This window comes from Zea mays, chromosome 4 (genome assembly GCF_902167145.1).
Source record: "Zea mays cultivar B73 chromosome 4, Zm-B73-REFERENCE-NAM-5.0, whole genome shotgun sequence".
Taxonomy (NCBI): Eukaryota; Viridiplantae; Streptophyta; class Magnoliopsida; order Poales; family Poaceae; genus Zea; species Zea mays.
Window position 1 is genome coordinate 41853712 of NC_050099.1, and position 20470 is coordinate 41874181.

Sequence of the window (20470 nt, forward strand, 5' to 3'; positions counted from 1 at the left end):
CGGATGCCTATGACAAACGACTATATCAATATGCATTGCATGACCTGTCAAGGAAAGCAACCTTCTGCACGGACAGTCGTCGGCAAAAAGATGATGCATCTGCTGCAATAGTCAAACACGCTTTGAGAGAGACTAGTGAGTGGAGTGGAGTGAAGCTGGTAGGAAACCAGCAGCAGATGGAACCTGCAGCTGATCGATCACCGAGAGGGGGAGAGTCAGCGGCAGCAGCTAGCATCTTCAGTTCAGCATCGGCACACCAAGGAAAAAAAATCCAATGTGTGTAGTCTTATCTATCATCGGCGACCCTAAGCACAAACAAAAGTTTGCGTGTTGAAGTCTGCGTCCCCTTTTAAACTAGAGGTGCAAACTGAACGTGTTTGTGCAGGTACAGGACAAAAGTGGAGGTCAACGGCATATGGTGGTCCCAAATTGTACTCATGAAACCTCATACAGGACGAGAAACCCTGATCCCCAAAGCCATTGGAGGATAGCATCATCCACATCTATGGATGGTCACCACTGGCAGGCAGAACCCTAATCACAAACACACAGATTCTTCACTTCTTGCTGCTGGAAACAAGACCAAAGGTTCCTTGGACTACCTTTGGTGAGTCCGGAAATTGCAGCAGCCAGGCCCACTAGAGAAACTCACAGTAGTTACCACCCTGTGAACTTTATGATGGCAATTTGGATGGGGGATCTGGATCACCACAAGTCCCGGGCAAACCATATCCATATTTACTATGATGTGCCTCCTTCAGCAGAGCACTGATGACAAACAGAGAAGAATAGTGTGCCAAACGAATCCCCACCCAACAAAAAAAAACTGGAAGGAATAAAAAGGCACAAATATCACGTTCACTACTACTCAGCAGTTTGCACAAAACAAATGCAAAGGGGGGTTCCACTTCCACTAAGTGCACCACACAGGGCCGATCGCACGCATCGTCCACAATATCAACATCATCTTACATGGTTAAAAGGTTCTCTCTCAAAACACTCGCAGTCTCACAAACCAGCTACATGAAGGCTTGGGATGGAGCTCAAGACTGGATTGGCTTGATCTTGAAGTGAAGGTTGATGAGCGAGAACACGAAACACTTCAGATCCTGCATTAAGTGTGGACGTCAGGAGTGCATCTCATTTACAGTGCCATGTCCTGTGCACGACAGAAGTACGAGTTTTTTTCCACCTTACGATGTAGGGGAAGCCAAACATCAACATGATTCACTAAGCTAGCCCAACATAGGGTTAAGAACATGTTCGCATAATCACATTTATATGATTGTGGGATATTATTCAGATTATGTTGATGAAGAGCATGTATATGACACATATAGTATTGTTCCTAAAAAAACATGACAGTATAGATACAACAGTTTCTGAACCATTGAGTATGACATGTACAAAAAACCTAGAAAAGCAAGATCCTTTTAGAAAGAAAAAATGACACATTTTACTGCTAAACCCCAGAAGGAAGCTTTAAAAGGGAAATGCTAATGTGTCTTCACAAGTTCACATAACAAAGATCTTTTTTGTCAGATTTAATGAGCACAAAACAATGGGTTGTATGGAATTAAATGTTGACAAGAAACAGTTTGCCTAAGAGAGGTGACTCTTTTCTTGTTGAGCATTTATATTGTACAGTAATTTTCAGTTTCATATAAAATCAATTATCCTAGAACAGCTAAGGAACATCTTTCTCCTCCAAAGAAACTTGTTCATCTAAAATTATTAAACTTGATATTCCTCTGGTGCCCACAGGTATAAAATAATGATGCCTACTATCATCAACTAGCCTCAGCAGCTAATCAATTCAATTTAACCATTATTTCTCTGCTGCGCATAAGTTCAGCATAAGAACTGATCAGCACAAAAAAAAAAAAGATGATGGAACCATCAGAAGGATCCCAAGTCTGGTGAATATGAACCAATGTCTGGCTAAGGTACAATCTAACATCAAGGTCACAAACAATAGTTCTGAAAGCTACCGGTAGTATAAACTGCACAACGGAACGAACAAGCATATTCTCAGTTGCTTGTCCTCCTTTGTCACAAGTCAGAAGCCAATTTTTGTTCCTTGTTGTCCTGAATTTGAGAATCCAGGTGTCCCCACAAGTCACAAGCACACAAGCAAGGTATTTAGTGCTAGCGTCAAGTTATCAGACACGGAAAAAATATCTATCATACTGATCATGTGCTTGTTATTAATACATTGTCAGGTAGAGCTTAGAACCATGAAAATTCTGGAGGGCCACAGGAAACAAACAATATCTGTATTTGTCATGGTTGAGGGGGAACCTGGACAAGGTAGTAGAAGATCCGGAGGCCCTCCGGGTCCTTGCTGGACTGGACATCGACGAGGGAGCCGATCTTGGAAGTGGTGAATGAAATGTGCTCGTTGCCCATGACGATCTCGAGCTCCTGGCGGCCGATGCGGTCGGGCTCGGGCCAGTTGCTGTCGTCCTCCTTCATGATCTGCGACCGGGGTAGGGGGGTCAACCGACAAACCAATCAAACAGACAAAATGAAACCGGCTCTTCAGCGGCAAAACCTAGCTAGGTTTTCGGTAGAGACCGAGAACACAGTGAAGAAAAGAAAATGGGAGCGCGCATACGTCGGACTCCTGGATGATCCTCCTGGCCTCGCGGAGGACGGAGGGCGAGACGAAGACCTCCTTGCGGATCATGGTGTCGTTCTTGTAGTTGGAGTTGTTGGCGTAGCGGAGCTTGCCGTCGGGGCGGAACTCGAACTCGAGGAACTCGTGCCCGAACTTGCCCTTGTGTCCCACGTAGTAGCGCAGGTAGAACTCGCCCTCGCCCTCGCCAGCGCCGCTGTTCTCGCCGCCGGCCGCCGCCATAGATTTCCTTTTTTTTTCTCCCCTTTGCTGCCCTTCTCGGCGATTGGAACGGAACTGGATTTGGGGTTCTGGAGTGGACGGTGAGGGTGGGCACCGCAAACGTGCTCGCCTCCTCTTCCAGTCTTCCTCCTATCGTGACTCGTGTAGAGTAATCTGCAAATATCCATCAATCTGGGCCGTACGTCTCTTGACCTAACGGAGGAGACAGTTTGCGAATATACCCAAAGTTGGGATTGCGACTATTATCCCAGTCCAAGACTTTGCAATTTGCCCCCTGGTTCATCCTGGAGCTGAAGGAAATCCAGGCTCTCTCTCTCGTCTCTGAATGTCACTTGAGTTTCTTTTATCAGGTGCCACAAAGTTGATACTCAAAAAGATTTCAAATAGCCCTACTCTACTGCAAGCTTTTAGACTTGTCGATTGATGCTAAGGTTTTCCATCTGATTTTATTTTAATAGAGAAATGGCAAGCAGCATAGATTCAACATGAACAAAAAAGGAAAACGATGGAAAATAACACGTTCAAAACGATTGAGATCCCTGATCTGCCTCTTCACATAACAAATCAATACGAATCCGTTGCCAGGCCACAGTGCACAAACTCGCAACAATTTCATTTTGCAGCAGCAAAAGACTGAACCTACAGCTGCGCAGTTTGAGAGACTCTGGGCCGCTTGGAAGCCGCCATCAGCTGGACAAGCGATGGCAGGGGGCGCGGCACCGGCACGTTCATCGACCTGTACAGCCTCCTCAGGCTCGCGTTGAGGCCCTTCGATGATCCGACAACGGTTGAAGAATCGCTCGCCCTTTCAGAGTACTGATGATCAGTGCTCCTCCCAGTTCCTGGTGTAGCGGTGGTGCCATCCTCTAGAACATGCGCAGCTGAGACCATCCCTTCAGTCGCTTCCGTACCTTCGTCAGTAGTCATCTTATGCCTGCAAACTCCCGCCGTCAAACGAGCACGAGCATTCAGGTTTTGTTCTTGCGCCCCCAGTTCAGCCGCTGTGTTCCCTCTGTCATGTTCAGTCTCTACACCTTTCTTTCCACCTTCAGTTAGATCAACTACTTCTACTCCGTCATCAGATTTGATGTCGTTCAGCAGCTCAGATTCATCACAGATCGGATTGTGCTCCCTTGTTGCAGCTTCAGTTAACCCAACCACTTGAATAGGCTTACTATGTCTACAAAACTCAAGCTCAGTTGCAGAATCCTTGGCTTCAAGCTCATCGTCACCAATGATCTCGGCACTCTCATACTCATAGTTCCACAGTTCAGGTTCGTGTTGTGGTAATCCGAACCTTGCGCTTCCGAAAAGCGTGACAGGTGGCTCGACTCTGACCTCGAAATCAACCACTGCTGCTTCTGCACCCTCCTCCGGTGCTTGGCTGATATCATCAGAGGGAGCACAAGCGCTGAACACTTCCTCGCGCTTCTCGACGGCTTCTACTGTCAGCAGCACTGCCTGGGCCGAGCTGGTAACGGTAGACATTCCATCAGATATCCCGAGCAACTTCCAGATGGGATCGTCAGGTCCGAACCGGGACAGGGAGCAGTGCTTCCTCACATAGCTGAGGTCCACCGCCATGCACGGCGGCGTGGTGGAGACGACCCATTTGGGCTTGAGGATCCCCAGCGCCTGCTCCAACTCCTCCCGGGAGGAGTGCATCGACAAGCAGACGTGCCAGACCCCGAACTCGTCGCGCATCGCCTCCGTCAGCACCGGTTTCTGCTGCTGCTGCGTCGACGCCTCCTCCGGTGGCGGTGGGTCGTAGTACGCGTACCACTGCGAGGAGGGCCTGATGATGAGGGGCTCCGGCTGGCGCGCGGCGCGCGCCTGCGCGAGGATCTCCGTGGCCCGCTCCGACAGCCGCGGGAACGGCAGGACGTGGAAGCGGGTGGAGGGCGCGGCGTCGTCGGCGGCGAGGATCTCCGGCGCGACGTGCGCCAGCCTCTGGTGGCAATCGGAGTTCTTCTCCCTGTCGACGTAGATCTTGGACCCGAACGCCTTGGACACCTCGACGAGGACGTCCTCCTGCCCCAGCATGTCGCACACGAGGTACACCACCGGCGCGCTCGGGTGCTTCCAGACGCAGTCGATCACCTGGCGGATGGAGTCCTGCGTGGCGGGGAAGCGCAGGGAGCACCGCGCGAAGGTGCAGTCGAGGAAGAGGTAGTCGATGCGGCGGGCGAGGTGGGACGTCAGGGCGCTGAGGCAGTCGGGCGTCAGGCGGCAGTCGCCGGTGTGCAGGACGTCGCCGAAGGGGCCCTCGAACAGGAACATCACGGCGCCTGTATGTTGAAATTGAAAAGGGATCGAATGAGGTCCCCCGGTCGGTGATCCGAATCAACAAGGGGCGGCGCGCTGACCTGGGCAGTGGTTGGCGTCGACCGCGGTGACGGTGAAGTCGCCGTCGGGGTCCGGGACGCGCAGCGGCGGCTGGCCGACGTCCAGCTCGACGAAGGCGGCGCGGTCGAGCTGCGGGAAGATGCGGAGGGCGATGAGGATGGTGAGGCGGGAGGCGTAGACCGGGGAGGAGGAAGCGGAGACGGCGGACGTAGCGGTGATGCCGGCGAGGTGGTCGCGGTGGGCGTGGGTGAGGAAGCGGTGGCGCTTCAGCGCCGACGCCGGGGTCCACGTGTCCACCGCGAATGGCAGACCCCGAGGCATCTCGATCGGCATCTCGCTCGCTCGTCTCCTCCCGTGTCCGGGCCAGGCCTCCTCCGGCGAGCGAGCGATCCGATCTGCGGATTGGAGTGGCGCCGCCCTCGCCCAAATTTCGTGTTTTTGTGGAGGTTTGGTTTGAGCGGAGGGCGGGAGAAGAGTCGGAAAGGCGGGAACTGTTTTTCACGGCATTTGACTGGGTTTAATCAGCAGCATTATATATCCGGTCGCCAGATAAGCTTATCCTAAAAATACATTTTCAAACTTGTATAGAACACTTTGCTCAGTAGACAACACTCAAACAAACGTGGATTTTATCGTTGGACATCATTGAGATTTTTTACTCCCTCTATCTTAAAATAAAATCCGTTTTACTTTTTGACTAGCTTCATACAATAACTAATATATGTGTTTTATGTATATGTCTAGGTTCATAATCATTTATATAAATATAAATATGGACATAAAAAACTAAAACAACTATTTTAAAACAGCGAAAGTATTATTTATGACTCAAAAAGTGGATTCAACAAAATGACACAACTGGCTTCAAGCAAATAACACAGGCTTCGTCAAAACGACATAAATACCTTTGTCTTCTTTGAATTTTTTATACTTTACCCGTTTAAAACTTCGATTTCATTGTCTTTTTTATACAAATAGCTGTGTACCTACCGGCATTGCCCGTTGCCATTTGAATCTTAGCTTGCACTTCTCTGCTTCTTCAGGCCCATCTTGTTTGAAATAAACAAACCAATTCATTTTTTTACTTTTTCCGTCGCCTGAATCCTGATCTAGATACTTCGTATTAATATTTCCCATGCACGGAACCTATTACCATTACATCCCCTTCCATCCAGCAACCGTGTCTTTACAAACTACAATCAACCCGCCTTTCCATCACAAACTGCCTGAGAATCAGTTGCGTCCATCAATTTTCTTTTTGGGTACTATTTTACAGCAAGAACGAAGACGTATACCACCAGAAGACTAACCACTGTGGGTCAAGTCAGCTTGTGGGGAAGAGAAGGAGAACTGGAGAGTCCCAGCCCAATCCGGGTGCATGTGTTGTCTCTCTGCATAGTCAGGTGGGAAACAACCATTGCATCTGCACAAATCCAGAGAGTGTTTCTGAGCTGATTGATGATCTACAAACTATAAAGCCTGCACGGTGATCACAAGGTCGGTGAGTTATCTCGCAATTTGGCCCTGGCGAAGAATACTCCTGCTAATAGACCTGCATGCATGGTGAAGCGTTCGAGGTTGTTAGTGATATATATAGGGCACAAAAAGAAAACAGTAACAACACATCTACCCTTGCTGTAAATATAACCTACCAAACAGAATGCTCAAAGAGTTCTGCACGCTTGTACGAACGTTGAAGAGGACGATCCCAGCGATGGAAAGAGGGATCTTGTTCAAGGAGCCCACAAGGCTGTATCAGAAGCAATATTGGCATCAGAAAATTAGAGAAAGATGAAGATAGAGACGATAGACAGCAATGTTGTAGTGGAATCCAACGGTGCCCCCTTATGGATTCCTAATTCGAGCTGGAAAAGTCTTTCTATGGAAACATATCTGTGTTCACATGAAGTATTTCAAGCATCAAATACGTTAGGTACCTATATGTTGTTGCACTCGTCTGATGGAGAAACCACATCGATGTAAAGCTGATTCCAAGCCCCAAAACTCCACTGGCAGTGATGACCAGCCAAAACTCGGGCATCCTTAAGAGTGATCTGCAGATTCAGTCACAAATACATAACCACAAAATGGAGGATTCAACGTGTAAATATTCAGAAGAAGCCTAACTACTTGACAAGTCATTGAAAAATGACTATTGATGCATAAATGGATATCTCAGCAGTTTGCGTGTAGTCTATTAGGTTTATGGTATATAGAAATAGTGAAGATTGAATCAATAGCCTACGTCTGCAAAAGGTACTCCATTTCATTCAAACCAAGAACGAGGATAATTCCCAATGGCAGTGAAAGAACATTATTCAGCAACACCATCGAAAGCTCATTCAAATTCCCAGACTTGGTGACTTGCTTAGCACTGTCCATTACATGTCGCAATGTAAGCTGAAAGGAAAAGCTAATTAGTTGGAATAAATGTTTAATAACTTTGTAACTAACTAAATGTACTAGTTTTGTAAACTGAAGTCCTAGTCTAAGGGGCTGGAAAAAATAACTAAAACATTTGGTCGGACTGAAGATTCAATAGTTGACTGCATGTACTGAACTAAATCAGCTTGTCATTTGTGTTTAGGAAAGAAATACCGAATATGCCGCCGTCAGAACACAGTTTAAGGTCTGCCAGATATATCCAACAGCATGGAATGACAGATCCGTTATTCCTCCCGCAACTGCAGAGATTATCTGCACAAACATATCAACGGCTCAGGTGTTGAAGGGTCAACACATAATTATTGCAAGTCAAAATTTCACGGTGATTAGATATTTGGGAGTGAGCAGGTGAATCGGGCAATCAACTAGTAGCATGTGTACTAAAAATTATCTGGCAGCAAACACTTGTGATGGAAATCAACTCCTTGTTCCTCATGCTTTTCTAACATAGGAATATGACATACCATCAACATAAGAGCAACCCAAACTTGAGTACCATGCTGCTTCTTGAAAAAATAAGTTTCCCCAGAAGCAGTCAGGACATTGGCGACATTCTTCAATATAGTCAGCATGGCAACATTAATGTACTTCAAACTGAAAAGTAAAGAAAATATTTAGGAATAAAGTAAATAAGTTTATAAAAGGCTTCCAATTTCAGTCCGAACATCCTTGCTACAACTACAAGGTTGAGTGAGAAACTGAGAATCGTTCACAACTGATATGGAAAATTTTAATAGAAAGTGTTCAACAAAACGACCAAAAAAGTTCAGGTTCATCATTGTACAAGGCACTAAATGACCCTAAATAGAGCAGATTCATGAAACAAGCAACACATTTTTCAAAATTTAAAATCAAACAGCTGTCAGCCAAATTAAATTCATCAGTATTTTTTTAAAAGAGAAATAGCCTAACCATTTTAACCCAGAATATATCAAACTTCAATACTGATTCTCAAAACCATCATTAGTACTTATGTGATCTGTATTTGTAGACTGGAAGGTGAGAAAATACTAGATGCATTCATGTTCATTATCCCGAAGAGAGTAAACTTAAGCACATAGAAAAATAAAATGACTGCTTAAAGCCAAGTAACAATTTCATACTCCATTAGCAAATAACAAATAAGGTGTATGAGTCTAAAATGAAAAAGACAAAATGTCTCCTGAAGAAAATAATCATATTTAACCGCTAGAAAAGAAGCTAGGAAGAACTTCTCTACTTGATACACCAAACTGATGCTGAAGTACATACCTAAACATGCTTGTGATCAGCATTCCAACAAAGATGATATTTACAGGCAACCAAACTTTGATTAAATTCCATGTCAATGGTTCAGTTGGAACAGCACCGGACAGGGATAGTGTAGAAACTATGGTCACTGATACAATGTTCTGCAGTAACCGAACATGGAAACAATGCTTTAAAGAAGGAAGATAACTGCATTGCATGAGAATTTGGAAAGTAAATAGTCAGCACTAGTAGTATACCTGGTAAAGCATCAAAAATACTGGAGCACTGAAACCATAGCTAGATAGAACAAATTTGTTGACTAAGATCATGCTGCATGATGATATGCAGTAAGCCAGACCAGATAAGAGAGCCTGATTCTGAATCTTTGGGAGCCTGAGTGACTGTGCAGAACTCTCCCTTTCTTTTGAGGCCTTACCATCTTCCAAGTCATTGTCATCAACACAGAAGGACCTTGTCGACGATCTGGAGAACATGAAACTCCATTATTATCCAGAAACATAGCAGATGGTGTTAGCTTGAAGAGCAGTTGCTGCGGAGACATTTCATTACATAGACAGGATAATGTTTGTGAATGTCTTTTTTCAGTAATAACTATCTGCGGAGACATTTTCATTCAGACAGAGAAGATCAGTGTTTATGGAGTTATTGTAAGTTTCTAAGTTTTAACTAATTATCTATGGTGAGGTAAACAGTGAAATTCTATGGGAAAGAAAAAAGAACAAAGCACACCAATCAAGGGTCGCTTACATGCCTGTTTCCGATTTCTCTCCTCACAGGACTTGCAAGTGCAGTGAACCCCGCATTCTGATTTCGAAAGAGACCCTTTTCACCATTCATGGGAGGGCTACTTACACTCCCTGGTACATTTCTCATAAGATAGGCCTCAGAATTTGCAGGAACGTCTAAGTGAAGGACTCTACAAGACAAAAGAGAATGCTTGTAAGTTTAATCGGATTTGTTTGCAGGAAGCCAGCATCATCACACAGTGTTGTGTTAACATCAGCCATATTAGCTATGCTATCAAACCAAATTCGAACATAAGGATCAAGCAAAAGAATGAAACAGCAGGCTATGGTCCCAGAAATTATCTATATGCATCAACACTGAATCACCAAGCTACTTCTAAAATTGGGTTATTTACATATATATGTGGTATGAATATGTTTATTGATGAAAGTAAAAGGAGGCATGAACAAGACCCATTTCCATTTGCTAGTCACTGACTTTCAATCCACTAATTTACCAGATTCAAATGTTGACTCTGATGTGACTCTCATTGAGAAACATGGTTAAAACATTCTTAACTGCAGTCATAGCCTCAAGTTGTCAACAATCAATGGTAATCTGTTACAAAAACAATTAGGGTCTGTTTGGTAAATTTCCAATCCATGTGGATTGGAGGGGATTAGGTGGGTTTAAATCCATAGCAAGTCAAAATTAGTCCCAATCCACCCCAAACCCAGTGGGATGGGAATAACCGAGCCCTAAGTAGTAATCTCAAGTGAAATAGTTGGTACATCAACTTTACTATGTATCTAGATATATGTATAATCTATGTATCACAAAAAAGTCAAAGCGACTTATAATTTGAAAAAGGATGGAGTAGTAATGTAAAGGTGCAGGCAATTTCTGTAGTAGTATTCCATGTGTTGGCTGCATACAATTATTCTAAGTGTGCTAAAAATCGAAGCCATTAACTAAGTTCATTTGTTCTCAGTTACTACTATCAGAGATTCAGAGTAGGCTGTAGTATACCAAAACCGAAACGTGCAAGAGCAAGCAACAGAAAGTGCGACCAGTTGTCGTTTTGTGTGCGGCGAGGTAGAACCTAACTTTGTGCCACTTCGGCTGAGGTGAACCCGAGATCACACACATGGAACTAGATTTGACCCGCTGCCTATTCCTTGCAGCCAAACAGTGGCAAGCCCGGAGTGAATCAATCAACAACAGGTGATTAACACACGAGACGAGCGGTCCGAGTCCCAAGCGAAGAAAGCGGAGGCGATCGAGAAGCGAAACGCATACAACCTGCCGCCCTGCAGCAGGCTCCCCCAGCTGGAACGGAAGCATCAGCCGCCCGAGGCAAACCAAGTTTCCTGATCAGAAGCAAGGCGCCGAAAGGGGCGCACGGGGGAGGGGGCTACGGATACGAGACGAGACGAGGCACGGGCGCCGCGAGAGGTTGAGCTGGAGGTCTAGCAGGCTGGCGGGGAAGGAAGGGCCGGGCCGCGTAGTGATGGATGAGGGGAGGGAGGGAGGTCGATCGGATGCTGACCTGGAGCCCATGGCGGCGGGGCGGGGCGGAGCCGGCGTAGGGAGCGCGCGCGGGAGGCGCCCCCGTGGCGCGTGCGACGGCTCAGGACGGCGGCGCCGGAGAGGTGGTCGACGAAACGGGGCGGAGGCGCCCGGAACGGGCAGCGGGCAGGCGACGGACGACTCGGAACGGCGAACCTGTTGCCTTCGCCTCCCCCCGCTTCTCTTCGGAATGCCAGTACTATCCCAGAGGATGGCTCTGAGACTGCGACGCGGGCCCCGTCTGCCGGTGCTTCGTCTCTCCAGCTCAGCTCAGCTCGCTGGCACCTGGCACTGGCAGACTGGTCCAGGCTTCGGACGTTCGGCTCGGCGTGGCTTGCCGCCCCTGTTCTGCTGGGGTCAAGTCAACTCGGGGTACCGCTGAGCCGTGATGCCAGCAAGTACCTCAGGCCCACATGGCATTGATGCGGTGAGAGGAGCCGGATCGGCATAAACCTGCTTCATTCATTCGTAGGTTTGGGTTTGACCAAAATGAACACTCCAAGCCTTTGCGTGACCGATGTTGGACCGTTCCAATTTAATTTTAAACTGGGCCACTCTAGTGTGCTTTTGGTTTTTGGGACAGCAGGTACGTACATATGAGTTCTACTTGGGCCACATTGCGTACATGGGCCGATCCGTCTGTGCCGTTTGCTTCTTGCCGCTGTATCAGCAACGGAGGGCATCGGCTACAGGAGACGCTTCCAATCTATCCGTCTAGACGCCGGCACTCCGCAGCTGGTTCATTCCGTCGCGGCCGGGTCGGCGGTCCCCAGTTCTCCTCCGCTTCTTCCTCCACGCTCCCGTCCCCGCCGCGCGAGGAACTTCCCACTTCCAGGCCCAGCTTGTCTGGTTAGGATTAGGGTCGTCGCTTCGCACGTGTCCGGTGTGCCGCCGTCGGAGATGTCGCGGACGCTGGTGCAGCCGGTGGGGCAGAAACACCTCACCAGCGTGGCCGCGCACCTATCGGCCGCGAGCTAAACGAGGATCCTAACCTTAACCCTGGGCAGGCAAGCATATATACACACACTAGAATTGGTAACTCTGTGATATTGTTAATAGGTCAGTCTAGTTCTGTACAACACTGAATTCATCATCATACATATGTATATGTACCGCAAGCTTTTACTCTTATCTATCAATTTTTCACTAACTAGCTCGGTTTCTGTTTTTTATACTAACTAACTAAGATTAAAACAAGGAAATGGTGCTGTGAATTCGTTTCACATTTTTCCCATTGGAGTTGCAACTTATAACCTTTATCTATACTACTCCTATAAGACTCTAACGAGGGCGTCCACCAGGCACCATGCCCCCGCCTGCCCCCGCTCGGCGCGATGCTCGCCCCTGCGCTTGCCTCGCCCCCGCGACGCACGCCACGATGCCCCCGGCCGCTCGTGATGCCCGCCCCTGCGTCCGCCCTATCCCCGCGACGCACGCCGCGGTTCCCCCGCCCTCTCATGATGTCCCGCCATCGCCGGACGCGGGCGTCCGCATCCTCCGCTTACCCAGCGTGCTTGCCTAGATCTATGTCAACAAAACCCACCTGCCTTGCTTGCGACGACCGAACCTCCCGCCTCACCCGGACGCGGGCGTCCGCATCCTTCGCTCTCGCCCCGTGCGATGGCTTCGCACCAGCCGCCGCCCAACCTTCGCTCTCGCCCCGTGCGATGGCTTCACACCAGCCGCCGCCCAACCTTCGCTCTCGCCCCACCTCCCTCGGACACGGTGGTGAGGCGGGATTGGCGTACGCGGGAGCAGTAGGCGAGAGAGAGGGAAAGGTGTGTCGTGGAGGAGGACATGGAGGTCACCGAATAGGAAGAAAGGGGAGTCGTGGACTCTGATGTGGAGGGTTTCAACATTGCTTTAGCAGACCTAGATCCAGTTCGAGGTGACCTTTTCTGTTCTTTTATGCATTTCCAGAAATGGTGAAATTTCTCCACATTCCACTACAAAGTTGAATTGTATTATTGCATAGTTTTTTTGGTCGATCCGTGCTCACACCGTTCCTAGCTCCAGACTTATAGCTCTCTCACTTTTCTGGCCGCTTGTACTCCACTCCACTCCACTTTTTTTGTTTCGCCAAAATCTAAACCTGATCGCCATACCAAACTAGAAATTAGCATAGCACTGAATTGCATCTAGCTACATTAAATAGCAATTTAGCCAACTGGTCAATGGTCACAAGGCTCACGGGGAAGGAGCCACGGAGATCATCCATTCCAGTAACAACTAAAAATAAAGCAGTAATCAATCTTGGTCAGTTGTTTTCTCAGGCAAACAGTTAACCGAGACATTATGGAATTATAAAATTTCTTCTTTCTTAAGTAAACTTACATACTATAAACTTCTACTAATATGTTTTTACCCTTGGCATAAGCTGGTTTGCCGCTCGTACAACAATACCTGTCTTAGTTTGAGAAATTAGTTATGGACCTCATGCCAAAATACTGGGAATAGTGCATATGTTTCTTCAGTTGATGATTTGCTTGGTGATGAACCTATTGTTGATACAAGTGTCACTACTCAGCAAACTTATCCTATCATCAACGCCATACAGGTACCAAGCCTATGAGCTGATCCATGCCATATAGGCCATGCTTGGTGCCGCTGGCGCTGTCATCCCAGAGGCCTGCAACAAGTTTGGCGCTAACTGCGACCCTTAGGCCGTTTCGTTCAAGGTCCTAACCACCACCTCTCAGAATTATCATACCACTTCAGTAGCCTTTTTCCCTTTCTCAGATATATATGTCATTGCGTTTATTTAAAAGCAAAATAGAAGACACCAAAGGTTTCATATTTTTTAATTGGTAGAGATAGTGTAGCAGTACTGTAATCTGAAAGTATGAACTAAAAGCTCATGGATGGTGTCTGTCACCTGAACGCATGCAGACTGATACTCTACTCCTGGATGACAATACTAAACTACTTCGGCAACAACATTCCCATCAACGGATCTATGTCTGGCTGTCATCGCGAAGATCATCCTCGTCATCGGTGCCCCAGTGGGCCCTTTAACATCCTAGGCCTGGCCAACGACCCCTACCAAACTGCCATCCTCAAGGTGAAGGAGATCAAGAACGGCCGACTGACCATGTTCTCCATGTTCGCCTTCTTCATCTAAGCCTATGTCACCGACGAAGGCCCCCGTGTAGAACCTCGCCAAGCAGAAGGTTCTTCTTGAGGGTGTTGGTCAGTTCAGCTTTGCACTGACGGTCTGTCGACATTATCAATGAATCCACGCTATAATTGTCTTTAACTATAATGGTTCTTGGTATTGCAGAGACGTACAACAAGTTGCAAAACGACCATATTACAGCAAAAGAACGACTTTAGTAAGTTTGATCCATTTATATATTATGAGTTAGCTTCGATCGACAAAATTGTGTGCTTATATTTGCAGGTAAGAGCATGGTACTAATATGGCATGTTGTGTTTAGTGGAAACCTCCCTATCTTGAGGTTTCTTCTTGATCATGGTGATGATCTCCATGAAGAAGGCAGCCTGGAAGGTCATGACAGGTTCACCGTTCTACATATAGCTACAGAGAAAGATATAATGTAGACTCATATTTTCTATTATTTATGTTGCTTATTCTGTTAATCAATAAACTGCATGCAATTTTTTGTTTATAACTATTTTTAGAAAAAAACATACTTCATGTGCAAAACATTGCCTGGCGAATTTTCATGCTTTACTTGTATATTTGTGGATCATACTATGTTCTTGTAACTACAGTTTAATGTCAGTGGAACACAAACACATGAAGTTGTTCTGATAACGATAATCCTTCTTGAATAATTCCTATATGTAAGTTAGCATAGCATGTGTGTGGGTGTTTGTTTTCTTAGTAGTGGCAATGGTTTATTCTTTTTTTTGCCATCCTGTTAGTATTTTGTAGTTCATTATCAAGTATCAACCTATCTCTTTGCTTTGTCTAATCCGAGATCAAGGACTTCCTTCTGACCGTGAGGAGGAAGGATGCCCGATCAGTGAAGGTCAAGAGGATCAAGGATGTTGTTAAATTCAAGGTATGTTGATCCAAGTACTTGTACACCCTCTACGTCTTTGATGCTGAGAAAGCAAACAAGTTGAAGCAATCTCTTCCCTTAGATAGCGCAGCTTTAATTGACATGATATTGTTTCTATTCTGGTATATGAAAACTTCATTTTGGTAGTATTGTCTTTTTGGTTGGATTGGTGTCATTTTCTTTGTTTTAAGTTTCTGTCAATTAGCGGTTCCAGTGAAATATGTGATTGGCTTAAGGAAGACTGGTTTTAGCTTCAAGTCAACTAACATGTCATTCTCGATTAATGGGTGGCTTGTGGCTAAAACTAATTTTGAGAACCATCCATGATGGCCAATAATAGCTATGAGATCCGAGGGACTTGTATGATCACTTTTTTCAGTTTCTTTTCTGAATCAATTTTGAGAACCATCCATGATGGCCAATAATAGCTGTGAGATCCGAGGTGTTAGTCATAGACGTCGCTTGTGCCAGCGGCTCTTGTCGAAGTAAGAGGAGCGTGTAGCAGTTTGTTGTACTACGCTGACGGCTCCAACGAAGAACCTCGACAGCTAGCGTCGCGCCGACGATAGCGGCAGCCACCACGGGCGGTGGCACTAGCAAATCTGAATCAAGCTAACCAACACAAATATCTGACATTACTATGATAAGAGTATCTAAGTGCACTATTAAATTGATCTATGTTTGAATAAATATCTTATTTAAACAATATTTATTTGTGCCTCTGCAGTTACCCAAATGGTGCATTGCCTGATATCATAATTGGACATAAGTTTCAGAGATATCGTCTAAGTCTTCTGGTTGGTTTAAACTGTCACTGGCATAAGGCCATAACACCTCTGTTGTCTGAATGTTTATATTTCATTCACCTATATACTATTTATTGACTCAATCATTGTAGCAAAAAAAATTAATTGCATTGGCAAATATGATTTTCTTATATTCTCTAGCAGATGTTTAAGGTATGTAAACCTAAACTTTTAAAAGATGCTAACGAGAGCATATAGCGATAAATAGTGCTTTTGTACCTCAATGTATCTTTATTACATTTTGGTTAGCTCCGTAGCAAAGCACGGGCATATACCTAGTTCTTGATATATGTCATGATTTCTGGCGATAGTGTCTTTCAGTAGTAGCAGCTTGTGTAGCACAATTCTGTAGAGAATTCTTTCTTCGGTGTTTAGACCTAATCACCTAACAACTGCCTGGATGCAAATTTTTTATGGAATTTGTAATGGTGCCATATTGCTAATAGGATGGGTGACCGTTCTAGGTTTACAACAGTACAGCACTGAATTCATCATCACACACAACATAAAGCTAGCATTGTTATGGTTTACATGGTCATTAATTTTGTACGTAATACACCTTGATTTTGAATTTGGATATTTCAACAAATGATTATTGGTTGTATGTTTATATAGCATAGTAGTTAAAAACTTGTCAGCATTACCTGCATATGGAACATTGTAATTGCTGTAAGGCTACTTTGGCCAGTTAAAGTTCCTCTAGCTAGCATCTCGCTCTATTTTTCTTCTGTTTCTAAAAGTTATCAGGAGCTATAGAGCATAAAGAGCCTGGACAGTTAGGGGCGTGATTGGTAGCCTGAATACAGGTTGGTCTTTGATCTGGGTAACTACTTTGTGGCATGCTCTGTAAGTTAAAACTACTTTAGTCTTGTAGGCTGTAAAAGTTATTAAGAAGCCCACAGAGCACTTACCCATAAAGCGGGCACCACTTAGGGCGCGGTTCACTGCACCAAAACCCAATTTTCCAGGTCTTATGGGTAAGATCGGCGAATGGAATGCTATTGTCATTTTCAAAGGATGAATTGAGCACTACTCAGCCTTCTATTGTAAGTCTACTGGTTCTTGTTCTCTGTGGTTATTCCTACATCACATGATGGTTGTGAATTGGTAATTTTCGTATGGAATTTGTACTCGGTGTTCCCTTTTTCACTTGAGCAATTCCAGGGGAAAAAATATAGGAAAACAATGTCATATAGTGGGTAAAAGGTTGTTGTGAGTGTGTGTTGAGGGTGAATGGTGGGGGTGGGGGGCAGCGCACACAATGTCAGAGGGAGTGTAAAAGGTTTTGGGTATCATCTTTGTTCTGTATCACGTAGCTTAGAGGCTTGGGTGCCTACTCAAATGTGTGGGGGAAAAAATCATGGTCTCCAGTTTGTGTGGGAGGTATCTCTGCCTGATCGTAGGAAGAATAGGTGGATAATGTTTTATTTACTCGTGTAAGGAGCGGTTGAAGGATGTGCAAGGGAGGGTCGAGGTGCTGTCTGTCTCAGCGCACACAGAACATCTCTACTGAAAGCCAGCGCAAGCAGCATAGAAGGTCACAAAAAGAGTGCAAAAGATAGACCCACGAGGTCATCTTTGAAAGAACAAAGGACGTGGTGGAGTGAAGAACAATGAGCTCGAATCAGTAGTATCTATCTATAGCAGGTAAGCAATGAATGCATTACGCCGCTGGACTAGAGTTTTTACAAGATCGGACTCGGTTTAATAAGCGGTGCACAAGGCCTTTGGCGGCAGCTGCAGGTCGGCGGCGTTGCTCTCCAGCATCTCAAGGACTTGGCCCATGGACGGCCGACTGTCCGGTTTGGACTGTATGCACCACAGTCCAACTACGACCATCTTCCTCACGAGCAGCACTTCCGTGGCGTCGTCGTCGTCACCGCGGATCTCGCCGTTGCTCGTGGTTGTGGGGCGACAGAACTGGTCCAAGTTTTCATACAGCCATTGCGGAAAATACCTGCTGCTGCTGCTGTTGCCGCCGTCGTCTGTAGCACTGACATGGACATTCTTCCTCGCTCCGACCATCTCAAGGACCACCATGCCGTAGCTGTACACATCAGCCTTGCTGCCCACTGCCTCGTAGCTCCTCGAGAAGACTTCGGGCGCTATGTACCCTACCGTGCCCCTCGCCCCGGCGATGGACACCCTGCTCGCCTTCTGCCCGCACAGCTTCGCCAGCCCGAAGTCCGAGATCTTGGGACACATGTCCTGGTCCAGCAGGATGTTGTGCGGCTTGATGTCGAAGTGCACGATGCGGGTGTTGCAGCCCGTGTGGAGGTACTCCAGCCCTCGCGCGACTCCAACGACGATACCGAACAGCCTGTCCCAGCTCAAGGCGTCTTCTCCACTGCTGCTGCCGAAGGTGTACCTCTCGAGGGAGCCATTGGGCATGTACTCGTACAGGAGAGCTCTCTTTGGACCCTGGAGGCAGTACCCTACCAGAGTAACGATGTTGACGTGAGACGTCCTGCTGATGCTCGCCACCTCGTTCATGAACTCCTCGCCGTCGCCCTCCAGCATGCCCGTCAGCATCTTGACGGCCACCTCACGGCCGTCAGGCATGCTGCCCCTGTAGACAGCGCCGTAGCCGCCTTGCCCGAGCTTGTGAGCGAAGGACCTGGTCATCCTCTTCACCTCCGAGTAAGTGTAGCCTTTCGGGTGTAGTAGAGCTCCTTGCTTTTGCAGAAAGGATTCGACCCCGGATACGCCTCTGCGCCATGGTATTACCATGCCATAACGTCTCTTGTACCACCACATCAAGGCTGCGAGAGCGATTATTGCACACAGCCCGGATACGCCTGCGGTGCCCGCTATGATATCTGAAAATGCCAGTGAAATCATTCATTTCATTCTCGAGATTCGAAAGGGTGATGCCCCCACATGGTTGGTTAAGCAATGGTCATTCTACTTACATGTTTTGATCCTTCTCTTTCGTGACCGGCCAGTGCTCGGCGGCGGAGCTGGTGAGTTGTCCGGCGGTGGCGATTCATCGCCGGAGCCCCCTGGAACTGGCGAGCTGTTTGGTCGATCCGCTGTGACTGTGATGCATGGTTGAGTTGTTAGATCGATATTCTTTCTCTAAAACATACTGGTTGTGAACCATTCAGTAATCAAATGTGCGCAAACTTACTGCTGCTCAGAATCCGGGCACTGTAACCGGTGCTGTTGTCGTAGTAGCGGTTCCACAGCATGAGGCCGCCGTAGTTAGCGGAGCCGCTCACCGCCGGCAGCACACGCGACACAAGGTCGTCCGGGGGTACGTACCCGCTACCCGCTGCAGCAGGCGACGCCGGCAGGCCAAGGAACACAGACGCCGACGACGGCAGCGACTGCGTCCACGCCTTCCACGATGCCGCCAGGTTGGCCACGCCGTCTCCGTCCTTCTGCTGGTACTCGCACCCGGGGTTGTTGTAGAACTGCACCCACACGTGGTCGAACAGCCCCGTGGCGAGCGCCGCGCCGAGCGAGGCGTCCGGGTACGGGCACTGCGGCGCCGCGGTGAGCAGGTACTTCCTCCCTCGCCTGTCGCCCCCGTACAGCGACGTTAGGTTCCTGGCGAGGCCGTCGAAGTGGCTGGACGGACTGATCTCGATGTCCATGTCGATGCCGTCGAGCACCGCGTCGCCGAGAGGCCGCGATGAGGAGGTGCCGCCGAGGAAGTTGTCCCAGAGGTAGGTGGCCACGCTCTCGGCGTCCGAGGCGGAGGAGAGGTTGTAGCTTCCAGCACCGCCGCCGATGCTGAGGAGCACCCTGACGCCTCTCGCCTGGCAGGCCGCGATGTCCGCGGCCAGAGCTGTGCAGCCGCCCGACGCGGGGTCGCAGTGCCCGGCCAAGTTGAGGACCGGTGTCTGGCCGCTGCCGAACGTGGAAAGGAAGGCCATGGCAACCAAGGCGTAGCGGCCGCTGCTGCATGTCTGGCCCAGGCTGCCCTCGTTGCTGTTCTGGCCCCAGTAGACGGAGATGTTGACGGCGGCGGCGGCGGCGGGGGCTGCGCAAGCCAGCAGCAAACAGGCGCAGAGAAGCTTGCGGCGGCGGTTGCAGGCCATTGGCTGGCGCTGTTTCATTTTTCTTCTTCTTGCTCTTGTGGTTGTGATTGAGGTTGTAGTAACAAGCGGGCATGGATGACTTTTGTGGGACGCGGTAACGCCAAGACCAAGACCCCTGCATTGGAAGAATTCGACCAGGTCATGCATATAGAACTACCACATGCATCTGAAAGTGACAGGTGTGATTGAGTGACCACAAAAGTCGCTGCCTGCAGTGGACCATACCATCTAGGCGCATGTTTTCCTTCCCAAATAATAGTGGCTGCTACCTTCTTTAGGATCTGTCTACAACCTCTATAAAGTTAATAGTTAGCCAACTAACAAATTATTAGCTAGTTTGATCCAACTAATAAATTAATTATTAGCTATAAGCTAGCTAACAGTTCGTTAGAG

At 47.5% G+C, this 20470-nt stretch overlaps 3 protein-coding genes and 1 long non-coding RNA gene across 10 annotated transcripts; 1 reads left to right on the top strand and 3 right to left on the bottom strand.

Moving 5' to 3' along the window:
- Window positions 1–838: 838 nt before the first annotated feature.
- LOC100280575 (uncharacterized) lies at window positions 839–3015 on the bottom strand. The gene is given in 3 exon segments (NM_001153494.1): window positions 839–1109; window positions 2302–2478; window positions 2618–3015. Coding segments are annotated over 3 exon segments (486 nt in total). The 5' UTR covers window positions 2861–3015; the 3' UTR covers window positions 839–1043.
- Window positions 3016–6120: 3105 nt separating this feature from the next.
- On the bottom strand, window positions 6121–11385 carry LOC100192932 (GDP-mannose transporter GONST1). The gene is made up of 10 exons (NM_001138114.1): window positions 11178–11385; window positions 9654–9818; window positions 9139–9364; window positions 8903–9042; window positions 8116–8245; window positions 7805–7903; window positions 7452–7606; window positions 7144–7260; window positions 6859–6956; window positions 6121–6758 (listed from the first exon to the last, which is right to left on the bottom strand). Exons 1-10 carry the CDS (start codon window positions 11186–11188, stop codon window positions 6697–6699), a joined length of 1203 nt encoding a protein of 400 aa, NP_001131586.1. The 5' UTR covers window positions 11189–11385; the 3' UTR covers window positions 6121–6696.
- Window positions 11386–12490: 1105 nt separating this feature from the next.
- On the top strand, window positions 12491–18472 carry LOC103653162 (uncharacterized). Of its 7 annotated transcripts, XR_004857722.1 has the most exons (8): window positions 12491–13085; window positions 13755–13875; window positions 14087–14386; window positions 14478–15225; window positions 15953–16837; window positions 16906–17077; window positions 17473–17678; window positions 17755–18472. It is a non-coding gene; the product is annotated as an uncharacterized lncRNA (long non-coding RNA). The 7 variants fall into 7 exon arrangements; XR_002269066.3 differs by having other exon boundaries at window positions 15953–17077; window positions 17755–18044; XR_002269067.3 differs by having other exon boundaries at window positions 15953–17077; window positions 17485–17678; window positions 17755–18044.
- On the bottom strand, window positions 17542–20364 carry LOC103653161 (protein SUPPRESSOR OF NPR1-1 CONSTITUTIVE 4). The gene is made up of 3 exons (XM_008680126.4): window positions 19162–20364; window positions 18944–19069; window positions 17542–18850 (listed from the first exon to the last, which is right to left on the bottom strand). Exons 1-3 carry the CDS (start codon window positions 20222–20224, stop codon window positions 17736–17738), a joined length of 2304 nt encoding a protein of 767 aa, XP_008678348.1. The 5' UTR covers window positions 20225–20364; the 3' UTR covers window positions 17542–17735.
- Between the last annotated feature and the right edge of the window lie 106 nt (window positions 20365–20470).

What these genes read in the sequence shown, in the direction of transcription:
- LOC103653161 (XM_008680126.4), bottom strand. Translation starts at nt 20,224, where the DNA reads ATGCATGACCTGGTCGAATTCTTCCAATGCAGGGGTCTTGGTCTTGGC. An exon ending in TGCCCGGATTCTGAGCAGCA is followed by an intron (nt 19,070 to 19,161) that starts GTAAGTTTGCGC and finishes CATGCATCACAG; the next exon opens with TCACAGCGGATCGACCAAAC. An exon ending in AAAGAGAAGGATCAAAACAT is followed by an intron (nt 18,851 to 18,943) that starts GTAAGTAGAATG and finishes TGGCATTTTCAG; the next exon opens with ATATCATAGCGGGCACCGCA.
- LOC100192932 (NM_001138114.1), bottom strand. An exon ending in TATTTTTGATGCTTTACCAG is followed by an intron (nt 9,043 to 9,138) that starts GTATACTACTAG and finishes CGGTTACTGCAG; the next exon opens with AACATTGTATCAGTGACCAT. An exon ending in GGGTTGCTCTTATGTTGATG is followed by an intron (nt 7,904 to 8,115) that starts GTATGTCATATT and finishes ATGTTTGTGCAG; the next exon opens with ATAATCTCTGCAGTTGCGGG.